The sequence below is a fragment of the Cebus imitator genome, unplaced genomic scaffold (assembly GCF_001604975.1).
Source record: "Cebus imitator isolate Cc_AM_T3 unplaced genomic scaffold, Cebus_imitator-1.0 Scaffold355, whole genome shotgun sequence".
In the NCBI taxonomy this organism is placed as follows: domain Eukaryota; kingdom Metazoa; phylum Chordata; class Mammalia; order Primates; family Cebidae; genus Cebus; species Cebus imitator.
This window is the reverse complement of record NW_016107670.1, coordinates 1,465,684-1,485,941: the sequence shown is the minus strand read 5'-3', so window position 1 is coordinate 1,485,941 and position 20,258 is coordinate 1,465,684. Positions and strand designations below refer to the sequence as shown.

General features: G+C 36.2%; 1 protein-coding gene across 4 annotated transcripts in view; it reads left to right on the top strand.

Moving 5' to 3' along the window:
- ALDH1A1 (aldehyde dehydrogenase 1 family member A1) overlaps positions 1-20,258 on the top strand; it is a 166,631-nt gene that overhangs the window by 122,069 nt on the left and 24,304 nt on the right. For all 4 annotated transcript variants that reach the window (XM_037730603.1, XM_037730604.1, XM_017506398.2 and 1 more), the window contains 3 exons: positions 8,466-8,570; positions 16,830-16,970; positions 18,829-18,958. In XM_037730603.1, the coding sequence (XP_037586531.1) occupies positions 8,466-8,570; positions 16,830-16,970; positions 18,829-18,958 (376 nt within the window). The remainder of the gene's footprint in view (positions 1-8,465; positions 8,571-16,829; positions 16,971-18,828; positions 18,959-20,258) is intronic.

Here is a 20,258-nt window from a genome sequence, read left to right as displayed (position 1 = left end):
AGCCTTTAAGGAAGGGAGCCTTTAAGGAAGGGAGCCTTTAAGGAAGGGAGCCTTTAAGGAAGGGAGCCTTTAAGGAAGGGAGCCTTTAAGGAAGGCACTTTAAAAGTAAGCCTGAGGGATACAGAGAATGTGGTGGCCAGGAGTGGGGAAAAACGAAGATCCAAAGGTCATACCACATGCAAAGACCCCGAGGACACAAGCATGTTATGCCTAAAGAACTATCCACAGGCTAATCTGGCTGGAGTAAAGTGAGTAAGGGAGAGAATGGATAAAATGAAACTGAAAAACAGGCTCGGGCCAGACTGGCTGGCGGATTTTATTTGAGGGAAATCACTGAGGGGTGCTTAAAACAGGAAAGGACTTACGTTCAAGGCAAAGCTGATTGTGCTGTGATGCTGCTTTCACTTGGGAAATGTTTTTAACTTCCTTCTAAATAAACCAATATTTTGTTTGCTTTGGGCTTGGAAGCAGGTGAAAAAATAGCTGACTGACTGCAACGTGCAGTGATTGAACAAGCTAAACCTGGCTTCAATTTCCAGGTAGTCTACGTGTTTAATTATATGATGTTGGCCAAGCTTCTCATGCCCTGGTTCCTCTGTCTGTGAATTGGGAATGAGAATGACTACCTTGGAAAGTGGTGGTGAGAATTAAGTGAGGTAATCTGAGGAATGTGGCTGGCACTTATTAACTGCTTGGTCCCTTCTCTCCTTGATTCTCTTTCCCAAGATGACTCCTAACATTATCCGATCATTCTGTTCTCAGAGTAAGTGATATTTATATTTATATTGCTTGCCAGAGTTCAAAACTGATTTCACGGTTTTTCTCATTCGAGGCTCATAATTAACCACTGGGAGGAGCTAGAAAAGATGTTACCAGGGTCCCATTTGAAAGCTGAGGAACCAGAGCTCAGTGAGCATGACTAACTTAAGGCCACATAGCTCTGAAAATGCAAAAGCAGAATAAACTTGATTCTGAATCTTTTTATCTTGGATCTGATGCTTTCCCACCTGATATCCTTTTTTCCTTAAATATCGAAACCAGTAGTACAAGAATCTCACTCAAGAAAACCTAAACAACAGAAAAACTGAAGTAAACAACAAATATCCTAAGAGAAGAAGGTATTAGCTGCCTTTCCCAATTAGCTCTAACAACTGGTTCCACACCTGTTACATTTTTATCGTTCATTCTTTATCCTGATTGACAATAGATCTGGGCTGAGGTCTGAAATCCTGTATTCTTAACAGTCTTTCAGCTTTTGCTGATGCTACCAAAATGTCTGTTGACAAGCAGCAAGGGTCTAAAAGTTTTAGGTGAGTGAGCCTTGTAATTTCATATGCAGCAACCACCTTCCAGGTACTTTACAATTGAGCTGCCAGTTTCTCCCAGAAACTCACACTCAGCCACGTCAGGACCTTTCACTTCACAAAGTGCCAGAGCCAAGCAGAAACAGGATCTTGGCCATAAACCAGTGACAGAACTAATCATTGATTTTACTCGTGGGAGATAATCATTTATTAATATTTAGAATGCAGTATCTTAGCTCATTTCTGGGACTGCTGTCTTGGCAAGTTGTTTGGTCTCTGGCACCTGCCTGATTGTAAGAAAATGTAGTCAACAATTTTAAAGTAAAGGACACATGTCCTAAGAGATGGTATTGTCTCCATTTCATAAGGACTCTCAGTACAGCTGTTTATATAACTTTGTAACTGGGACTTTACATATTGAATTTGTCACTACAAACTTGCCAGAACGAGGGAAACACTCTTAGAGACTATGAAAAATAACTTATTTGAAGACCAACCCAAAGTAAAGGTAATGACTCTGAAATGGCATGGATAATCTATACGATGATATGATGCAAATCAGCATAAAATAAATCTCATAGAAATACAGGCATCCAATGAAGGTATCTGAAAATAGCAGTTATCTGGCTTGAGATGGTGGTGGTGGTGGTGATGCAGTTTGGTTTGATTTATCATTATGCTATTAGAACTATAGCCAGGGGATATGTTACATATTTACCAAATGTAAGTGACAAGGTAGAGCCATGTTCAAAAGAATTTGAGCAAGAATTGCTTCACAAACAAAATCTAATAAATCAGGAAAGTAAATGTGTAATACTGGTTTTCCTGATGCTGACATGTTTTGGGTGAGTGAGTGTGTGTGTGTGTGTGTGTGTGTGTGTGATGTACATGGCAAAAGTTTCCACAAACTTAGAAGCATTGCTTGAGAGGGATGTGAAATGTTGCTAATATTTGATTTTCTGATATTATCTCTACCGGCTTCATTGTAATGTTGGAATTGCTAATGGAAATTTGTTCACTGGGACATTTGCATAAATCTCACATCTCTAAAATCTTTGCCTGAACTCTTCCCTCCCCCAACCCAAGTCCCATTACCTATTTCCACTGCTCTATCAATACTTTTTCAGAAATCAAAAATTTGTATTCAAAGGAATGCAAATAAATTACTAAATTATGCTTTATATTTGGCATTCTTTTAGAAGGAAGAAAGCTTACCAGGTCTTGATACTGCTAAATATGGACAGAGCTTTCTATCACTTCTACATTGTACCTCTTTGATACGGAAAATATATGATGTACAGAACTTGCTGACAAGTATTGCTGTCATCTGTAGGACATAGTGATGTTGTGGCTCAAAACAAATGCTGTGTCATCGTTTCTATTCCCCTGACTGAACTGAAAAGGCTGAAGGGGTTTTGCAAAAAAAAAAAAAAAAAAAAAAAAAAAAAAAGAGAAAAAAGCATATATACTCATGTTGCTAAAGTCAGACTATAATTTAAAACAAATGAAAGGAAACTTTTATTTCTCCTATTTTTGTTTTGGTCATTCTCTCATTTTGTTTTCATTCCTTTGACTGCAGTTAAAAATTTTTTCCTCCCCTTTGTTATTTCCTCCTTAATTTCCTTTTACATTTTTTGACTTTAAGTCTCAACATTTTGCTTTGCTGCCTCAGGGTTAGGGTGGAAAGTAGTTGCCAGAGATCCAGCTTTGATTATTTTAAATGTTTAACACCCCACCTGACTTTTGTACAGTCTCTCCTCCTCATTATTCATCCCTGATCTCATTCTCCCAGGCTCCCAGTGGCCTTTGGTACTTTGGTAGATTCCTAAGCTGAGAAAACGTTGACACATTTACAGTACAAACCACTCTCCACGGGTTCACACCACTACCCATGCACCCTGTGCTGTGACTCAGCCCTCAGGTTTGAAAATCCACATGGGTGACATAAAATGGAGACTCTCATCACCCTCCCTCTCCTTTGGGTAATCTTAAAAGAAATCCTTTGTGCTTTGAAAATGTGATGGTTAAAATCTCTCTCCCACCAAGAAAGTTATTGGCTTCCCTTACAGGATCTACAGCTGCTTGCCCAGTTGCTACCCTGATGAGATAATATTAATTTAAGGTGCTCTGAGTATCTTTTGCAAGAAGTCAGGGGCTCTTCACTTAAGCCCATAGCCTCCAAAATCTCATATCAGCAGATAAGATTAATAGGACTTTATTTTGCCCACTAGTCAAATCTGGCTTTAAGCCAGAAATATTTTGAGAAAAGTGCTTATTTATTTAGAATTGTAGCTTTATACATAGTACATTAAGACATAATAACTTTTGCTCTGGAAAGAATTTTTTTTTTAAATTATGACTACTTATTGGACACCAACTGAATCCAGGAAATGGCTACTTGTTTATGAAAGGTAATATGATGCATTTCTTAAAATCTGGCATATCTAAAATCTAAAGTATAAAAATCAATTTCTAAGTTGCTTCAACATTTCTATTGATTGCTTCCCCATATAAAAAAGTACTTGAAGTCCAGGAGTATGCATAGGCATTTATAATTTCCAATCAATATTGCAAACTGAAAGTTGATGTTTATATCACGTATATATTATTCAAAAGTAACCTAAGCCCCAAATTCATAATTAGACTTGAGTTAATATATAATGGTTACATAGAACCCAAGAATATTTTACTTTTATAGTATCATCTCTTTTCCTCTAAGCTTGCTAATGCCAAACAACAAAAGGAAAATAAGATTGTCACCATTATAGAATATTTCAACAAGCCTAATGTAGATTTTATACTTATTATAACAAACATTCTATTAGTCTAGACTTCTCCAGATAACCATTAAATGTAACTACAGGAACAGTGTTTATGCAAAAACATTTAGTTTGGTCACAGCTGGAAGCCAAATGCCAAATGTAAAGCTCCTATAATTAAAAAAGAAAAAGTGTTTGAGGTCTGTCCTATGAATAAATTATCTGTAGCTAAGGGGAAGAAAAAGGCTGTGCAATACCTGGCCTTCTAACAATCTAGGTCATCACATTACCTATGCCCAGTTCTCTTTTCATGCTGAAATGCCTCTGTTTGTGGGAGAATGTGCATAATTCATAACTTGTAGACTGCAGTTACATCACTCTCCTCCAAAACCTTGTGACCTTATGATAGGATTATGAAAGTAGTCTCTGGGCTAATTTCCTGGACTCTGGTTGGTCTATTTCAAATCAGTTTGGGGTACTTTAAAATCAGTATTCCTAAACATCCATTTGATCTGATCTCTCCCTTTTTATATCCAGAGTAGAGCCCAAACTTCTTACTCTGGGGACCAGGATCTACCACAAACTGACTTTATTTTCACTGTCGGGCCTTGTCTGTGACTTCTGTCCACTGGAACTCCATTCCGTTGGGAGCTGCTCTGTTTACTATGTTATGAACCTCCAAAGATTTGTCCCTCCCTTTACTCTTTTTGTTTCCTTCTTTCTACCAATCCAGTCTCATCCTCTAAAGAAGCATTCTTCAGCCTATGCCCCTCTACACCATTTAGTGACAACACCACTGCTTTGGCCGTTTTGCTCTATGGCCTTTAATTCTTTACTCGCTGATATTGATATGAAATTAGATTATAAGCCCTTGAGAGCAGGGACCATGGCTAATTTATCTCTCATTTTCCGATAGTGACTTCCAGGGTATGTCTCAGGTATTTACTCATTATTTGACAAACACTTTTCTGATAAAACAAAAGTTCCTAATCAGGATTACATAAATGTAAGCACAAATTCAAACACAAGTTGAGCTCACAGTGCTCTCCTGTATTAAAGGTTAAAACTGAATAATGCAGAACAGTGCTGGTAATTTGGGATCCTCTACAGCTGATCTCTTCAGTTGCCTGCGGGCTGCCAGATAAACGTGTGTTTTCACTTCAGGTTAATGCTCATTTACAAAATATTCACCGGCTTTAATCTGAAGTGGCAGTTTTATGTACAGCTTAGATACAAGTTCTAATCATGGAACTAGATGGTACATACATATTGTAATAATTCTTTTACCAAAAAGTATGTAAAGAGAGTAAAATAAGCTATAATATGTTGAGAGCATATTATTGAGAACTTGAAACCACAGATTATCACAGACCTAAGGATAAGAGGACTCAGGCAAGAACTAGAAACTCCGACCAAGGGCCTAGCAAAATGTAATTGATTCTGTATGTTGTTTTATTTTATTTTTAATTAAATTACATTGTAGAAGAGTGAAATTCTGGGTATAACTCTGCCAGAATGAGATCTGTATTCCCTTAGTTTAGAGGTACAAAATGTAAGGCAGTTATACACTCTTTAGGGCAGAGAGAAGGCAGAATTAGTAAGTGAACAAATCTGATGCAGGGTTTGGAAGACTGATTTAAAAATCTATGGCAGGTACCACAATATCTTTAGTTTTTTGTTTGGAATTTCCTGGGCTGATACGTAGATATCTAACATTAACACAAAGCAGAACATAAGTAATTAATCAGTAGGATACTAACATGGTATGTTGGAAAGAAGAAAAAAGAGGTGAAATTTAATTGGAGCAACTAGTGAAATCTTCATGAGGAGATGACATAGTAAGCTAGAATTTGAAGTAAAAATAGAAGAAAATAGTGGAACTCCAGTCTAAACAGTGTAAATAAAAGTATGCTGCAAAAAATGGCAAGGTGTTTGAGGCAGTAGAATGAGGCTGGAACAAAGGGTAAACTGAGAGAATGGTAGAGCAAAAGACTGAAAAAGCATGTTGGGACAAGATCGTTAACCACCTCTACTGCCATGTTAAGCAGTCTGACAATAGATAATCACTAAAGTATTCTGAGGGCTGTAGACAGAATCTGAGGAAGATTACGATAACAAGGAGAAAATTAAATTTTAATTAGGCAGAGGTAGGGGGCCAAGAGAACAGGGAACACTTTTTTATAATTGTATAGAACAAAGTGATACAAAAGGGTACCTAGGGATTATTTGTGTCATTAACAAAAGGGAAGTGTGTATGAGAGGGATAGTGCGCCGGGGGACAGTGTGCATGAGCAAGCTTTAGAACTGTGGGTTGAGAGCAACATAAAGCTAGAGATGCCAGTGAGCTGAATTCGGGACAGGTTCTTTCCCAGGCATCCCTTGGGAAGAAAAATACTAAGCCATAAGGGCATAAATGGAAACACTCTAGGAATAATTATGGGATTCTGTAAAATATGTTTCTGATAGCTAGAGTGTTGATCGACTGTAAGAAACATTGGGCAAATCAGCACTTTCATCTGAATTTATGTTTCCTCAAGTTGATCTAAGAGCCTAGTGTTTTTCCCAAAAAATAATATAGTGAATTTTGTGGTCTTCATCTGTACTCAGTTAATCTTGTTTCTGTAATCTGATAGGGTTTCTTGATACTTTTTCCATTTTTCTTATGCCCCTATATATGTATTTTTGCTCCTCTAGTCTCTTCATCTGAACAGTTTTAGGCCCCTTTCCCCTTTATTTAGCCATGCCCATGTGTTTTTACCATCAGTTTCAGTATAGCACTACAATTCCTTTGAACACCTCTAACTACACAGGATAATTCTGTAATTCTGTTTTTTTGTTGTTGTTTTTTTTTTCTTTTTTTGGTATAGATAACTATATTGGCATGAATGGGAAAACAAGGAGGCTTATCCTGTTCCCCATTTTGTAGAAAATAGTTAGTGTCATAGAGTATTCATTTGCAGAATATTATAGATCTTATCCATGAGTAGTTGATGGATTATAGATATTTGATTCAGTTAAGTTATTCAAGAGTTTTTTACTGAGGCAAAAATCGCTTGAGGGCTGAGATTGTGTTGGACACTGAAGATAAACCAGAGAACTGGACATAGTCCTTGATGGAAGGCAGCCACTTAGAAATGACTAATTAAAAAGTGACATATTGTCCAATGGAAGTATAGGAGAACAGGGAAATATTTTTTGTCTAAATAATAAATCACAGAATATAGAATGAATTATATTCAAGCATTTAGGGATACATAGTAATATACATATTATTACTCTGATAGAATTTTAAGCTATGCTAGTGATCACTGGCAAATTTTTAATAAATAAGTAATTTTTATTTAGCATAGTAGCTAATTTAAACCTTGGAGGAGTGTTTCATTACATTCTCCCTCAGGGTTCAACTATTAATGATTTATCTTTAAATATCAAGTAAGAAGGGATATCTGAATTAGGATACATGTTATCAACCCAGCACATATGTCACCTTCCTTTACTCTCTGTATGAGCTACCTCTGATTCAAAATCAAATAAAGTCTATCTTATCATAAGTCTAACAGGAAGTTATAATATACACTATCTAATACTGTATTTATGATTGTTTTCATATTTCAAATAATAAGAAATGTCAAAGCTGGCTTCTCAAGAAAAGGCAAATTCAGTGACATGGAAGTTGAAACTGAGATGTTTTAAATGACTTACTGATGCTTTTAAATATTTCTATTATTTTATAGTACACACAGACAGAATTCCATATTTCCTACTGTTTCTTTAGCTGCATGTCTCTTTCTCATAGTTATCATTAAGAAATCTTGTTCCTGATTTTATCTGAGGACAAAGAAATTACCAGGTAATCTGAGGAGAACAAAACCTATGATTTTAAAAAGCCAGTGAGACAGTGTCACTAGCTAATTTTCTCTAAGTGAACTTCTTTTAAAATTCTTGAGCAAAAATATATTTTAGCTTTAAAACATTAAAGGATTAGAAAATAGTCTCTTATGATTCCAAATTACCTGTAGCCCAAAATGAGGATATTCAGAATTTGAAGTGGAAAATAGAAGCAATCGTTAATAAAGACCAAGCCCACAAAAGCCTTTGCTTTTGCTTCACATTCATGGCCATTTCAGGTAAAATCACTGTTCTCTCGTTTGTTTTCTCCAGCATGTATTTTCTAGTGTTGAAATGACTGCATCGCTTGGTTAAACATAAAAGCATTATGTACTTCATTTTAGTACATGTGTATGCATGTAAACACAAAATATCTTAAACAGCCAGAAAGTTTTGAGGGGTAAAGAAATGTGCTTCTTTTAGGCATTGTAAAATGCTTTAAAGTTCGTGAAAACTTACAAAACTGGCTGCATATTTAAGTGCCTTTTTACACATTTTCTCTTTATCGCTACAGATCTTCATAAACAATGAATGGCATAATTCAGTGAGTGGCAAGAAATTTCCTGTCTTTAATCCTGCAACTGAGGAGGAACTCTGCCAGGTAGAAGAAGGAGATAAGGTGAGTTTCTGAACACTAGTTTTATTTTATGCCAGGTTTCTTGGTTTCTTGCCATTCTGAGTTCCTGAACCCCATTGCAAGTTCCAAAAGACATGTCATGAAAATATGGTTTCTGGGGCAGCCTAGAGAAATTGTCTAAGTTGTCCTTGTTTAAAAAAAAAAAAAAAATTCTCTCAGTAGTCATGTAATAATGATGAATCTGTGCTTCTGGGTGTCATGGTGATTGTTTTTTTCACATTTTTCCTTTATTTTCAATTGAAATAGTATATAGATTTATTTTACAGACTGCATAAGAAGGGGTTGATCATATGTTATAAAGGAGAGAAATCCTTGGCCAGGTGCTGTGGCTCACACCTGTAATCCCAGCACTGTGGGAAGCCAAGGCAGTCAGTTCACTTGAGGTCAGGAGTTCGAGATCAGCCTGGCCAACATGGTGAAATACTGTCTCTATTAAAATACAAAAATTAGCCAGGCATGGTGGCACATGCCTGTAATCCCAGCTACTCAGGAGGCTGAGGCAGGAGAATCACTTTAGCCCGGGAGGTGGAGGTTGCAATGAGCCAAGATCATACCACTGTACTCCAGCCTAAAAAAAAAAAGAAAAAAGGAGAGAAATTATTTTATTCATATGAAATTGTTCTTTTGATGTTGCTAGATAAAAGTAAAAAGTTATTATAGAACTTTTAGAACAATATATTACCAAGTTATTTCATTAAAAATCACTGCATTATTTAATACCTTTAAAAATTAATTGTAGAATAACTTAAATTGACTAAAAAATTAAAAATGTTATTTTCTAGCTAATAATAGCAACAACAACAAAAATGAACGTTTATTTAGTGAAAATTGTTCTCAAGTTCTAAATGCTATCTTCATTTAAAACTTAAAGCAACCCTATAGGGGAGGTACAATTTTGAGTCATTTTTACAAACAATAATGAAATGGCAGAGTAGAAAGGCTGAGTAATATACTCAAGGTGACATTGCTAATAATTAATGACATCAACATTAAAATGCTGCCCCTCTAACATTATAACCTGTGCCTAGTGGAGGATACTGCTTCATCTTGTCATTATTATGAAAGTAAGATAGGGTAATATTAAATAGCCTTTCTTATTGTAAAAGTAAGATAGCCTAATGTTAAATAACCTTCTTACTTTCCTCCTGGGTGAGGAGAGTAAAAAACTTAGGAATTTTTATCTGAACATATAAGTGTTTCTAAGTCTAATTTGAAGTGATGTTTCTGTTCTTTAGTTTCCCAGGGGTTACCAAGCTTTACATTTCTGTAATGTGAAGAGGTAGTTTTTTATTTTTTATTTTTTGCTGCAGGAAAAGACTACTGGGCAATTAAAGTCAGCAACACCCAAGGATAATATTGTTCACGACAATGTATTTCAGTTAATTGTAGCAATCACACGTTCCTGCCAGTCTCCTGCCCAGTCTTTTCTATTACTTGAGCCCCAATAAATGAGATCACAAAAATGAGATCACAAATCTGAAGGTACTGGGCCATGCAGACAAACTTATTCCAAGATAGTGACAGACCTGAGGGGGCCCTTTTGGATTTGAAAACAAGACCCAAGTCATAAGGCACAGGAGTACTGAGTTCAGCCACAGAGGTCAACAGTTTGAGAAGCAGAAACAGAATAGAATGATGACAAATTGGCTTTCAGATTCAGATTTTCTGTTTATACCAAAGAGTTCACCAAAGCATGAATTCTCCATTCTGTTTCTCACTGTCTCTGGAAGAAAGTCTACAAACAAAGGTCCTTTATAATATTACACAACCTTGTTTATGGACTCCTTCCCAGGCTACCCCATCAACTTTAGAGTTTCAACTTGACCATGCCCAGCATCCCTCCCCAACCATTGCTTGCTCGTCACTGCCTTTGCACATGTTCACAGCGTAGTCCTCAGGACCTAGTTCAAGTCACCCTCTACAGTAAGAGCATAGATTTTCAATGTTTGTTCTTACCTTCTTTGAGATCCTATTCCTTTTTGTGTAAAATGAGAGATAGGAAAATGCTTGAGGAGTTAAATGTATAAAGCTCTTCAACAGTGCCAGGCATATCCGAAAGCTTCAGTCATGCCAGTGTTTTGTACTTCTTTAAAACCTTCTCTAACCTTCTCAAGTAGACTTGCTCTCTTCTGTGTGGTTACAGAACACTGTATTGGCCTGTATTATAACCTTTGTGTTATACGGCTGTAGGTTAATTTGTCTGAGACAATATGCTTCTTGCAGAGATCAACACTACATCTCTCATTTATATCCTTGGTTTCTGGATATATAGTATATCCTATAGGTATTCTATACTAGATCCTAAAAATATACTATAGATATAGTATATTCTATAGACCTATAAAATATTCTTCTTTTTCATCAAGCTTTGAATTTCCATATATTGCTCATTACTCACCTTAGGAATTTAGTACGAACCGGACTATTGACTGTGGCAGACATTCTCAAAATTTAGCCTGTATCAGAATGTTCATGAAGGCTTGTTAAAGCACAGATAGCTGAGTCCCACCTGCCCTTAGATTTCATTGCAATAATCTTAGAATGGGACCTGAAATTTTTCATTTCTTATAAATTATTTGGTAATGCTGATGTTAGTTGGGATGGAGGTAGGGGAATGCATCTTGAACCACCAAACTAAAGTGTTAAGCTGTTAAGTTGTATCTCCTCTCAGCTGTTAACATTTAACAGGGGTCATGAATTTTTGACACCTAAAAGTTAGTGATTGAAAATTGTATTGTGGTGATCACTCTGCACCTCTCTAAAATGCTACTAAACCAAACTTGGGCAGAGAAATACTGATCATCCCTGGCAAGATCTATAGGTGTCCGGGAAGCCTGTTCCCTCTAAGCCATTCCCAGATATAAGGGAGAACTTTATTCTTCACCTTTCAAAGAGGAATGAATGCGTTTTATCAGAGACTTCAAGAGATGCACACATCACCACCTCAAATGTTCCTCTAGTTGCTTGATAGCTCTAGCAGGCCTAGCAAGATGAGAAAAGCAATAAAGGGCAAGGACAGAGTGAGCCCTTGAGAGCTACCTACTTTCTCTCTCCATTCAGGAGAGAAAACAGATCTGTTTACAGTTTGCAACGAACAAATGGAAAAATATTGTTGGTGTTTTAGTTCTGGAGCCTTGAACATCAACCTTTGCCACTGGGATTAGTTTATTACAAAAACAAATCTCTATGCCAAAATTTCCAGATGAAACCTTGTCAGGCAATCTGAGGACTTTTCTTAGCACAGTTTGTGGGATTTACCTCCTTTCTAAAGTATGTAAGGGAAAGCTGATTGTCAAACTGGAAGCCTTAGAAATGTTTGCCATTGATTTGCTCCGTGCTTCTTGACAATTACTAGTGCTCACTCAAGAGATCAAGGATGCCCATTAACATCTACCCAAGCTTCAAATCAGGCCACAGTGCCAACTGAGTTGGCTGGACATCTGATCACTGAAATTGTTTATGGTATAAACTGTTCATGGTAAACGACTGTTTGAACATCTAGCACCCTTATAGTCATATTCTTTTTTAGCATTATTTTAAAACTTCTTTTAAAATAATGATTACTGTTCTCACAATTTTGCCAACATATGTAGACTCCGACATTGCTTAGTTAAAGGTACGAATCTAGTAAATTACATAGCCACAGTAAACCCAGTATTCTGGATCTGACTCTTTAGATAATGAGCCAAGAGGTTTTAGGGATTTAATTTATAAGTAGAATGGAGCTAACAATGGGCTATATACCGCCTTTCAATGGTATTATAAAGAAAAGAGGAAGGGCAAGAACAAATGGAGGTTACAAAGCGAAGTACAGATGTGGGTGGGAACTGTTTTCTTTTCACTTCAGTGGTTCTTTTAGGCTATATTGACTAATCCTGAAAACTGCTTTAATACTAAGGCATGACCTAACAAATAATTGGTAGGGATAAAAGTAAATGTCCATTAAAGTAAGTGCCTATGACAGGTGTAAAAGTAAAACTGGTCTGATAACTATTTTCTCCATCTCTGAATGAATTTAATATGGAAATATACCATCTGGGAGTGATCGAAGAGTTCAGTCCTTCCTTAACTATGCTTTAGGAGACATTTGATATCTCATCATCATTTCAACTGTCTTTTTACATTCAGCTTCTGGGCTCTCACTTCACAAAAGGAGCATTTTCAGTGCTATAAGCAAAAGTGTTAGTGATGGTGCAAATCTGAGTTAATGTACCAAATTGTTTTCTGTTTAATTTAAAAATCATGTCCCTGGAAATTCCGGCTCTAAAAGAAAAATTCAAAAAAGTATAGGCCTGGAATTAAGAAAACAATAACTCTTATGTCTAATAGTTTTTGAATAATGTATAAGTTTTGTTATAGCAGGGAATCTATTAAAATATTATTTGTTATGTAAATGCCAATGTAATTAAATTAATTATGTAAGGCACTCCCTTATATAAAATCAGTACAACATGATGTGTTTATAGAACAGGTAACCAAATAATTGAAAATTTATTTACTGCCCATTATAGACCCAGAATTGTAAGAAATATTATAGTTTATAAAACAAATAGCAGTACATATTTGTTGCAAAAGAGGTCATCGTTAGGGCAGTCTTACAGAGATATAAGAACTAGATTTTGTAGTCAGATATGAGATCAAATTTTGATTCTACTATCTGCTAGATTTCAAATCCATGAGCCACAGTCTACTCATTTATAAACCAAGGTTCATGATACTTAATAATAATAATATCTATGGGGCTTTAAAGGACTTTCCTTAATGCCTGGAGATTAGTAGGCTGTTAACTAGTAGCTCATCATCAAGCTGGATTACTCTGGCAATGTTTTAGATAGAATTGATATTTGAGCTGGGTCTTAAAGAATATATAAGATTTTGGAAGTAAAGGAGTACACTGGTAGAATATTCTAGGCAAGGAGAACTACAGAGACAAAGGTAAGAAGGAGTTGCATCAAATAGAGTAGAAAAAATGTAAACACGAAGCTTGGATAGGTGAGATTTGGTCTGAAAATTTTGGGCCTTGAAAACCAGGTGGAGGACCCTGGCCTTGAGACTGTAGAAAAAAGGGAACAGGTATAAACATTTGAAAAACAAAGTGATAAGATAAAATTATTTGCAGATTAGCCTGATGGCAGTAGCCAAGGTAGTTTGAGGACAGAGGAGAATGAACTTGAGAAAGTATTAACCACATGAAATAATAAGGTCTAAAATTGTTCAGAGCAATGAAAACTGAAAGGAAGGATTAAAATATGTTAGAACTTGCTTGGTGCAGTGATGTACACCCGTAATCCCTGCATGCCTGTAATCCCACCACTTTGGAAGGCAGAGGCAGGCAAGTCACTTGAACTCAGGAGTTTGAGACCAGCCAGCTTTGGCAACATGGCAAAACTCCATCTCTACAAAAAAATTCGGCATGGTGGCTCATGCCTATAGTCACAGCACTTTGGGAGGTCAAGGTGTGAGGATTACTTGAGCCCAGGGATTCAAGACCAGCCTGGGAGACATAGAAAGACCTCGTCTCTACTAAAAATAAACAATTAGCCGGGCATGGTGATGCACTCCTGTAGTCCCAGCTACTCCAGAGGTTGAGGTGGGGGGATCACCTGAGTCTCATGGGGAGATCTAGGCTTTGATAAGCCATGTTTGTGTCACTGCACTCCAGCCTGGACAACAGAGTGAATCTCTATCGATAGAGATTCTCTCCATAACTCAGGCTGAAGTGCAGTGGTACAGTCTGAAATCACTGCAACCTCCACCTCTCAGGCTCAAGTGATTCTCCCACCTCTGCCTTCTGGGTAGCTGGCATGAGAGGCACATGCCCCCACACCCAGCAACATACCCCGATTTAAAAAAAAAGAAAGTTATATCTTGAGATATCATGCCATAACATATTTCATGGTTTATAATAATGTTTTGGGGTAGTGATCTGGTTCTATGTCTCTTTCATATGATTGAATATTCCAAAAGAACAATCTTTTTACTTCAATCTGCTGTCATTAGCAGAGGGATGATAAGAATGCTGCCAAGTGGAATGTTTATCAAATTTTTAGCTGGATGGACAGATGGTTAGATGCCTCAAGGATTATATAGCTAATGAAGAGGAATCAGAATTCAAATCTGGGTCATTTTCATATCAAACTATATATTAACTAAGATTACTCTATTTCTGCTTCTGCAAGATTACATATAAAATGGGAGAAAAGTAAGGGCATGATCCAAAGGATATAACCATAAGAACATCTTTATTTATAGCAGCATTCTTTAGGGATGTGCTTTCCATATGGCAGAGTTACTTATCTTGAAGCCAGTTTTCCATATCCCTTTGGGAGGCTGAGATGCCTATGATAGCCCATATTTGGCTAAGCCCAATAGCAGGACACTGAACAGAAGGATCCAAATGAAAGCTGTGTCATACAGATCTGTTTAAACACAGAGCAGCATATATTTTATAAGCTCTGGTATCCACAGATCATGCTGACAATCTCAGATTTTTGTGGTTTGCTTTTTCTTTTTTCAAACAGTGCTCTGTAAATTTAGGAAAAAGTTAGAACATGTGGCATGAAACAATGTCTAAATCTAAGCAATCAATGTGATTAACTGAATGCCCAAAATATGCACTGTATATGTATTTCTCAGGAAAGGCAGGCAATACATATATTTTATTGTATATATCATCATTCTCTGAAAAGTTAGACAGTAAGATATACCAGTGTGTGATATATTACAGTGAAAGAATCTTTGCTTGTAATCAGTAAATATTATTACTTAATCAGACCAGATTATGCTTCTAAAATATCTCCCTTTCTCCAGAGCTTCTTAAATTGATGATAAATACTAGAAGAATAGTTTTTTTGTACTTTAATTCACAGATTTCTAAGTTTTGGACTTAATTGAATATAGCCAAAGGAGGAACATGTTAATTTGAGGTCCATTTGAGGGAAAGATATCCTTAGATGGGATTTACCTTAATTGTGCACAACTTTAAAAAAAAAAACTAGGATAATTACTTTTTCTCTCCCCCAATTCTTAAATTGTGTCTCCTGCAAAATATTGCAACCTACTGACCTGTGATGTCATCGCTATTTGTGGAGCTATACAATTTCATGCAGTGGCCAGTCGTATGTACAAAAGAACGCTAGAATCATCTATGCCTTTATGGAGTTTGCAGTGATAGTAGCTATGTTCTGTAAGAACTCAGAAGAGGTCTGAACAGGGATCTGTAGGGGAATAGAGTGGCCAGGGCAATATTCATAACTGATATGGATTGCCAAAGAGCCAAAGAATATACCTGGTGTAGAAAAACACAATAGAGAAAGAAGGAATTGAGTGAAGGTGCTATGAGAGAAGGCAAGGAGGCTAGGCTGAGTGTGCAGTCGCTTTATTCTTTGACTTTGACTTGAATTAATGTAGTTTTAAGCCATGCATCATTAATAAGAAACTGACTTCTTTACCTCATTAGGGATTTAAAAGGATCTCTTTATACCCAGTTGGGAAATGAGAGTTTGTCACATGCACATCCTACTCTATTAGTTCCACTGTCTCTATGCCCTTTTCCCTCTGCACAAGAGGAATGAGCACGTGTTTATAAGGTTTACTCTTCAACAGCAAAGAAAAGTTCTTATTCTCCCTTCAATAGGCTCTTCATGAAAGTGGACAGGCTGTTGAGTCACCAGAGACCAAGGAACATATTCACTATTCTGATTCTTAGGCTTGACCTGGAACTCATGTAACCTAGCCACTAAGAAAGTATAACGTGTGGTGAACAGCAAGGATTCTACAGTCAGATGGGCTCCATTTAAAACTCAGCTCCGCCACTTTTTGTTATTGACCTTGAGCAAAGCTCCCCTTTCTTTTTGCTTTCATTTCTTCATCTGTAAAACGGGGAACCTATTTGTTCCATAAAATTATTGAGAATTAAATGAGTTAATATGTGTAAAGTCAGCAGAACATTACAAATGGGGCAAGCACTCAGATGATAGCAACTATTAAAATCATAAAATATTTATATTCTAGGAAATTCAGCATGTGTTAGGTGTGTGGAGCTCTTCATAGTAAAGACGATTTAGCAGGAGTAAAATGCCAACAGACAGTAGTTGAATGTGCACAATGTGCTAGACTTTGCAATAATGGAGGCACAGTGCCCGTTTATGAGGTTCTTCAGTCTATTTTACAGGGTTATTAGCATTAAATTTGCCACCTAATATGTTTAGCTTACTGAATTGAATTCCCTTTGACTTACAGGAGGATGTTGACAAGGCAGTGAAGGCCGCAAGACAGGCTTTTCAGATTGGATCTCCATGGCGTACTATGGATGCTTCCGAGAGGGGACGACTGTTACACAAGTTGGCTGATTTAATTGAAAGAGATCGTCTGCTGCTGGCAGTGAGTATTACCCAAGCTGGATGGGTAGCTAGAGCTCTCCAAAGCGTTCAGTGTTTGAAATGGCAAGTTGTTTTGGTTTTAGGGATTACTATATGCTCTTTACAAAGAAAATGAAAACATTTTTTGTCCCAATATATGGGACTTTTGACATTAAACTTATTCTCAAATAGTAATCTGCACTTCAATTCTGGATGATGTTAATTTCTGCTCCCATAATAGATTCTACAGTCTAAACTTTGGCAAACCTCAAGTTAAACCAAATTTTAAAAATTTCTTTACCTTAGAACTTCTCAGAGGCTTTAATAAGATCACATAAAGTTTGAGTCTCCTAGAATGATATATTAGGTTTATTCAAACACTTGACCACTGAATTCTTTTGATGGAAAAACTCAAGTTTATTAATGGTGCCCAAAATATTTCTCTAAAATAAGTCGTATTTCTCATTAGTCTAGCCCACTAAGATATTTAATAAATGACTACTTTTTTTCTTCCTGAAATGTGTCTGTTCACAAGGGTCGTAATTAAATGATGTTCTTTTTACAGGTGAAAAGGCAACGAATAAAAAAATCCAATTATTAATGTGTTTATTAAAATTATTTTATTGTGCATACAATTTTTTGTTTGTTTATATTTTAGCAGTTAGATGAGTCAGAGCATAATATAGTTGGGGGAGGGTATTTCCTTGTTTTTTTTCTTCTCAGTTGGGCATTATGATAAAGCCAATCTAACATAAACCAATACCAAGATCAGGTTTCAGAGAAAATTTCATCTTTAGAATCTGAAAGTGGCAGTAACAAAGAAGTCTACTTAAAAAAAAAGTCAACATTAACATGTATGGTTAATAGCAAGTATGGTTATCAAGGACCATTTATTACTCACATATTCAACATAATTTGAAATATGCAAAAACAGAACCGGCAGCTATGTGCAATAAAACTATAGGAATAAAAATGGCCTGTAGGAAGAAAGCAGAATTTGCTAAAACTTGGCTTTTCTCATTTATCTGATTTGTTGACTGCCTATCAGCATAAGATCCTTTGGGGAAAAAAGTACAGGCATACAAAAAGCATGTTTGGTTAAATTTTGACATGGTAGACAGTGTAGTACAGAAGCAAATAGCTTTAACAATTTATCACCTGTCTGTGCATTCCTGCCAGGTAACCGCCCCAGCAGAATATTAGCTCCCAAAAAGCTTAAGGTCCTGCTTAAGAGAAGCCAAGGGGAAGATAGGTCATCTTAAAATGGTTAGGGTACATGACTAGAAAATGTTGAACTTGATAGCCTGACCATTCAAATGGCAATTATGATAATAATGGCAATGCTGGTAGCTTCATAATTAAAATTCTGCTGATGGAAATTCATGGATGAAAAGTCCAGGTGTTATTTAAGTTTGTGTGAGTAGACTGCCTATATACAGAGGGAATGCAAAAATTAAAAATGAATACTGAGGCATCATTAATAGTCACTGACACTAAATTGTCACCCACAATAGATTACAAAATTAGTGAAATTTTGGAATTCTGATCTGACTTAGAAGACTAGGTACCATTCTCACATGCTATGTATATATCAAATTGTGACCAATTCCTAGAAAGTTGGTTAGCAGGAGAACATTCAAAATGAGACTAAGAGAGCACCTGAGTTTAGAAATCAGGATCTCGCTACGCTTTGTGTCCAGATCTTGCTAGTTGACCTCAAGCAAGTCATTTTAACTGTTAAAAAATGGAGGTTGGACAAGATGACAGGATTTCTTCTATTTCCAAAATTCTCTAGCAAATGATTATTCAAAATATTTACTACATATTTTTAATCTAAGACTTTTTGGAATTTTAGATTTGATGTTTGACATGTTTTTCAGACAATGGAGTCAATGAATGGTGGAAAACTCTATTCCAGTGCATATCTGAATGATTTAGCAGGCTGCATAAAAACATTGCGCTACTGTGCAGGCTGGGCTGACAAGATCCAGGGCCGTACAATACCAATTGGTAAGTACCTTTGGGAAACCACTAATGGTGGGGATAGGGGTGAGGAGCTTACTATAGAGCTGAATAATTTCAAACTCTTCCTTTTAAAAATGTTAACCAAATAAGGCAAAATTATTTTCCTCTTGACTTTTTGAGACAACACAGTTTTCAAACTAGAAGTTCTGTTAAGATTCATCAAATGTCTTTTAAAGTTGTTTCAGCATGACCATGAAGATAACATTATAGATATTTTAGAAAATGTTAAAGTAAGAACATTCGTATGGCATAATTACTGATTTGAGGCAATTGTCTCTTTAAGGGCCCAAACTTTTTAAAGCTGGCCTCTGAAATTATTTATTTGGGTTTTATTCCAATACTGGCATTTATATCCCTTCTGTAATGTAATTATTTAAGCTTCTTTACATGTTCCAGTATAAGTCAGTTATGGTCATCCGTGCCTGGTCAGACTGAGTGTAGTTAGACTATACTAATTAAACAAGCCAGTTCACACTGATTCATTTCAAATATCTTTAGAGCAAGATGGGACTGTGTTTGTAGCCTGAGTTAAGGGTTTGTGTGTGTGAATGTGTATGTATGTGGTATTTTAGTGGGGTATGCACATAATGCAATAGAAATATAAAAAATACTTCATGGGAAACATGAAAATGCACCTATTTAGGAAACAATATGGGTATAATTTAATTCACTCAAACATATGAACTTTAGGAACACAGTGCCCTCCAGGACACTGTATTCCTAAATACAGTGTGCATTTTCAATCTAATTGGAGCATCCAGGAGGTCAGAAGTGATAGCAGGAAGTTGAGAGGAAAGAATGACCATGATAATCTAAGAAATGTGACTACTTTAGAATTGTGTTACTTTACTCTGGAACAGAATGGGAGAAGTTACTTAAAACACAAATAGATCTTGATAAAGAGAGTTCCTGTCGAAGCCAGGAAGCTTCTGTGGGAACTGGAACAGAATTGAACATAAAGCATAATGTATCTCTCAGGATGACCACATCAAACTTCAGGACACATAAATTGGTCAAATTTAGATTGAAAATAAATGCCTTTGACTTCTGGCATTTTCTTCATGTATTGAGAGAATTTGCTTTTATTGTTTGGTAGGCAAATAAAACACATTTTACAACAAGTCAGCGGGAAAGTCTTATTACTTATAGGGAGATTTTCTTTTTAATTCTACTTTTTTAATTTTACTAATTCTAAAAATTACAACCTTTAAAAAGAATTATCTTATTGGTAAAACTTTGGCCTACCAGAAACAAATTTGAATGTGGTTCTTTTCTTAGCCAGAGA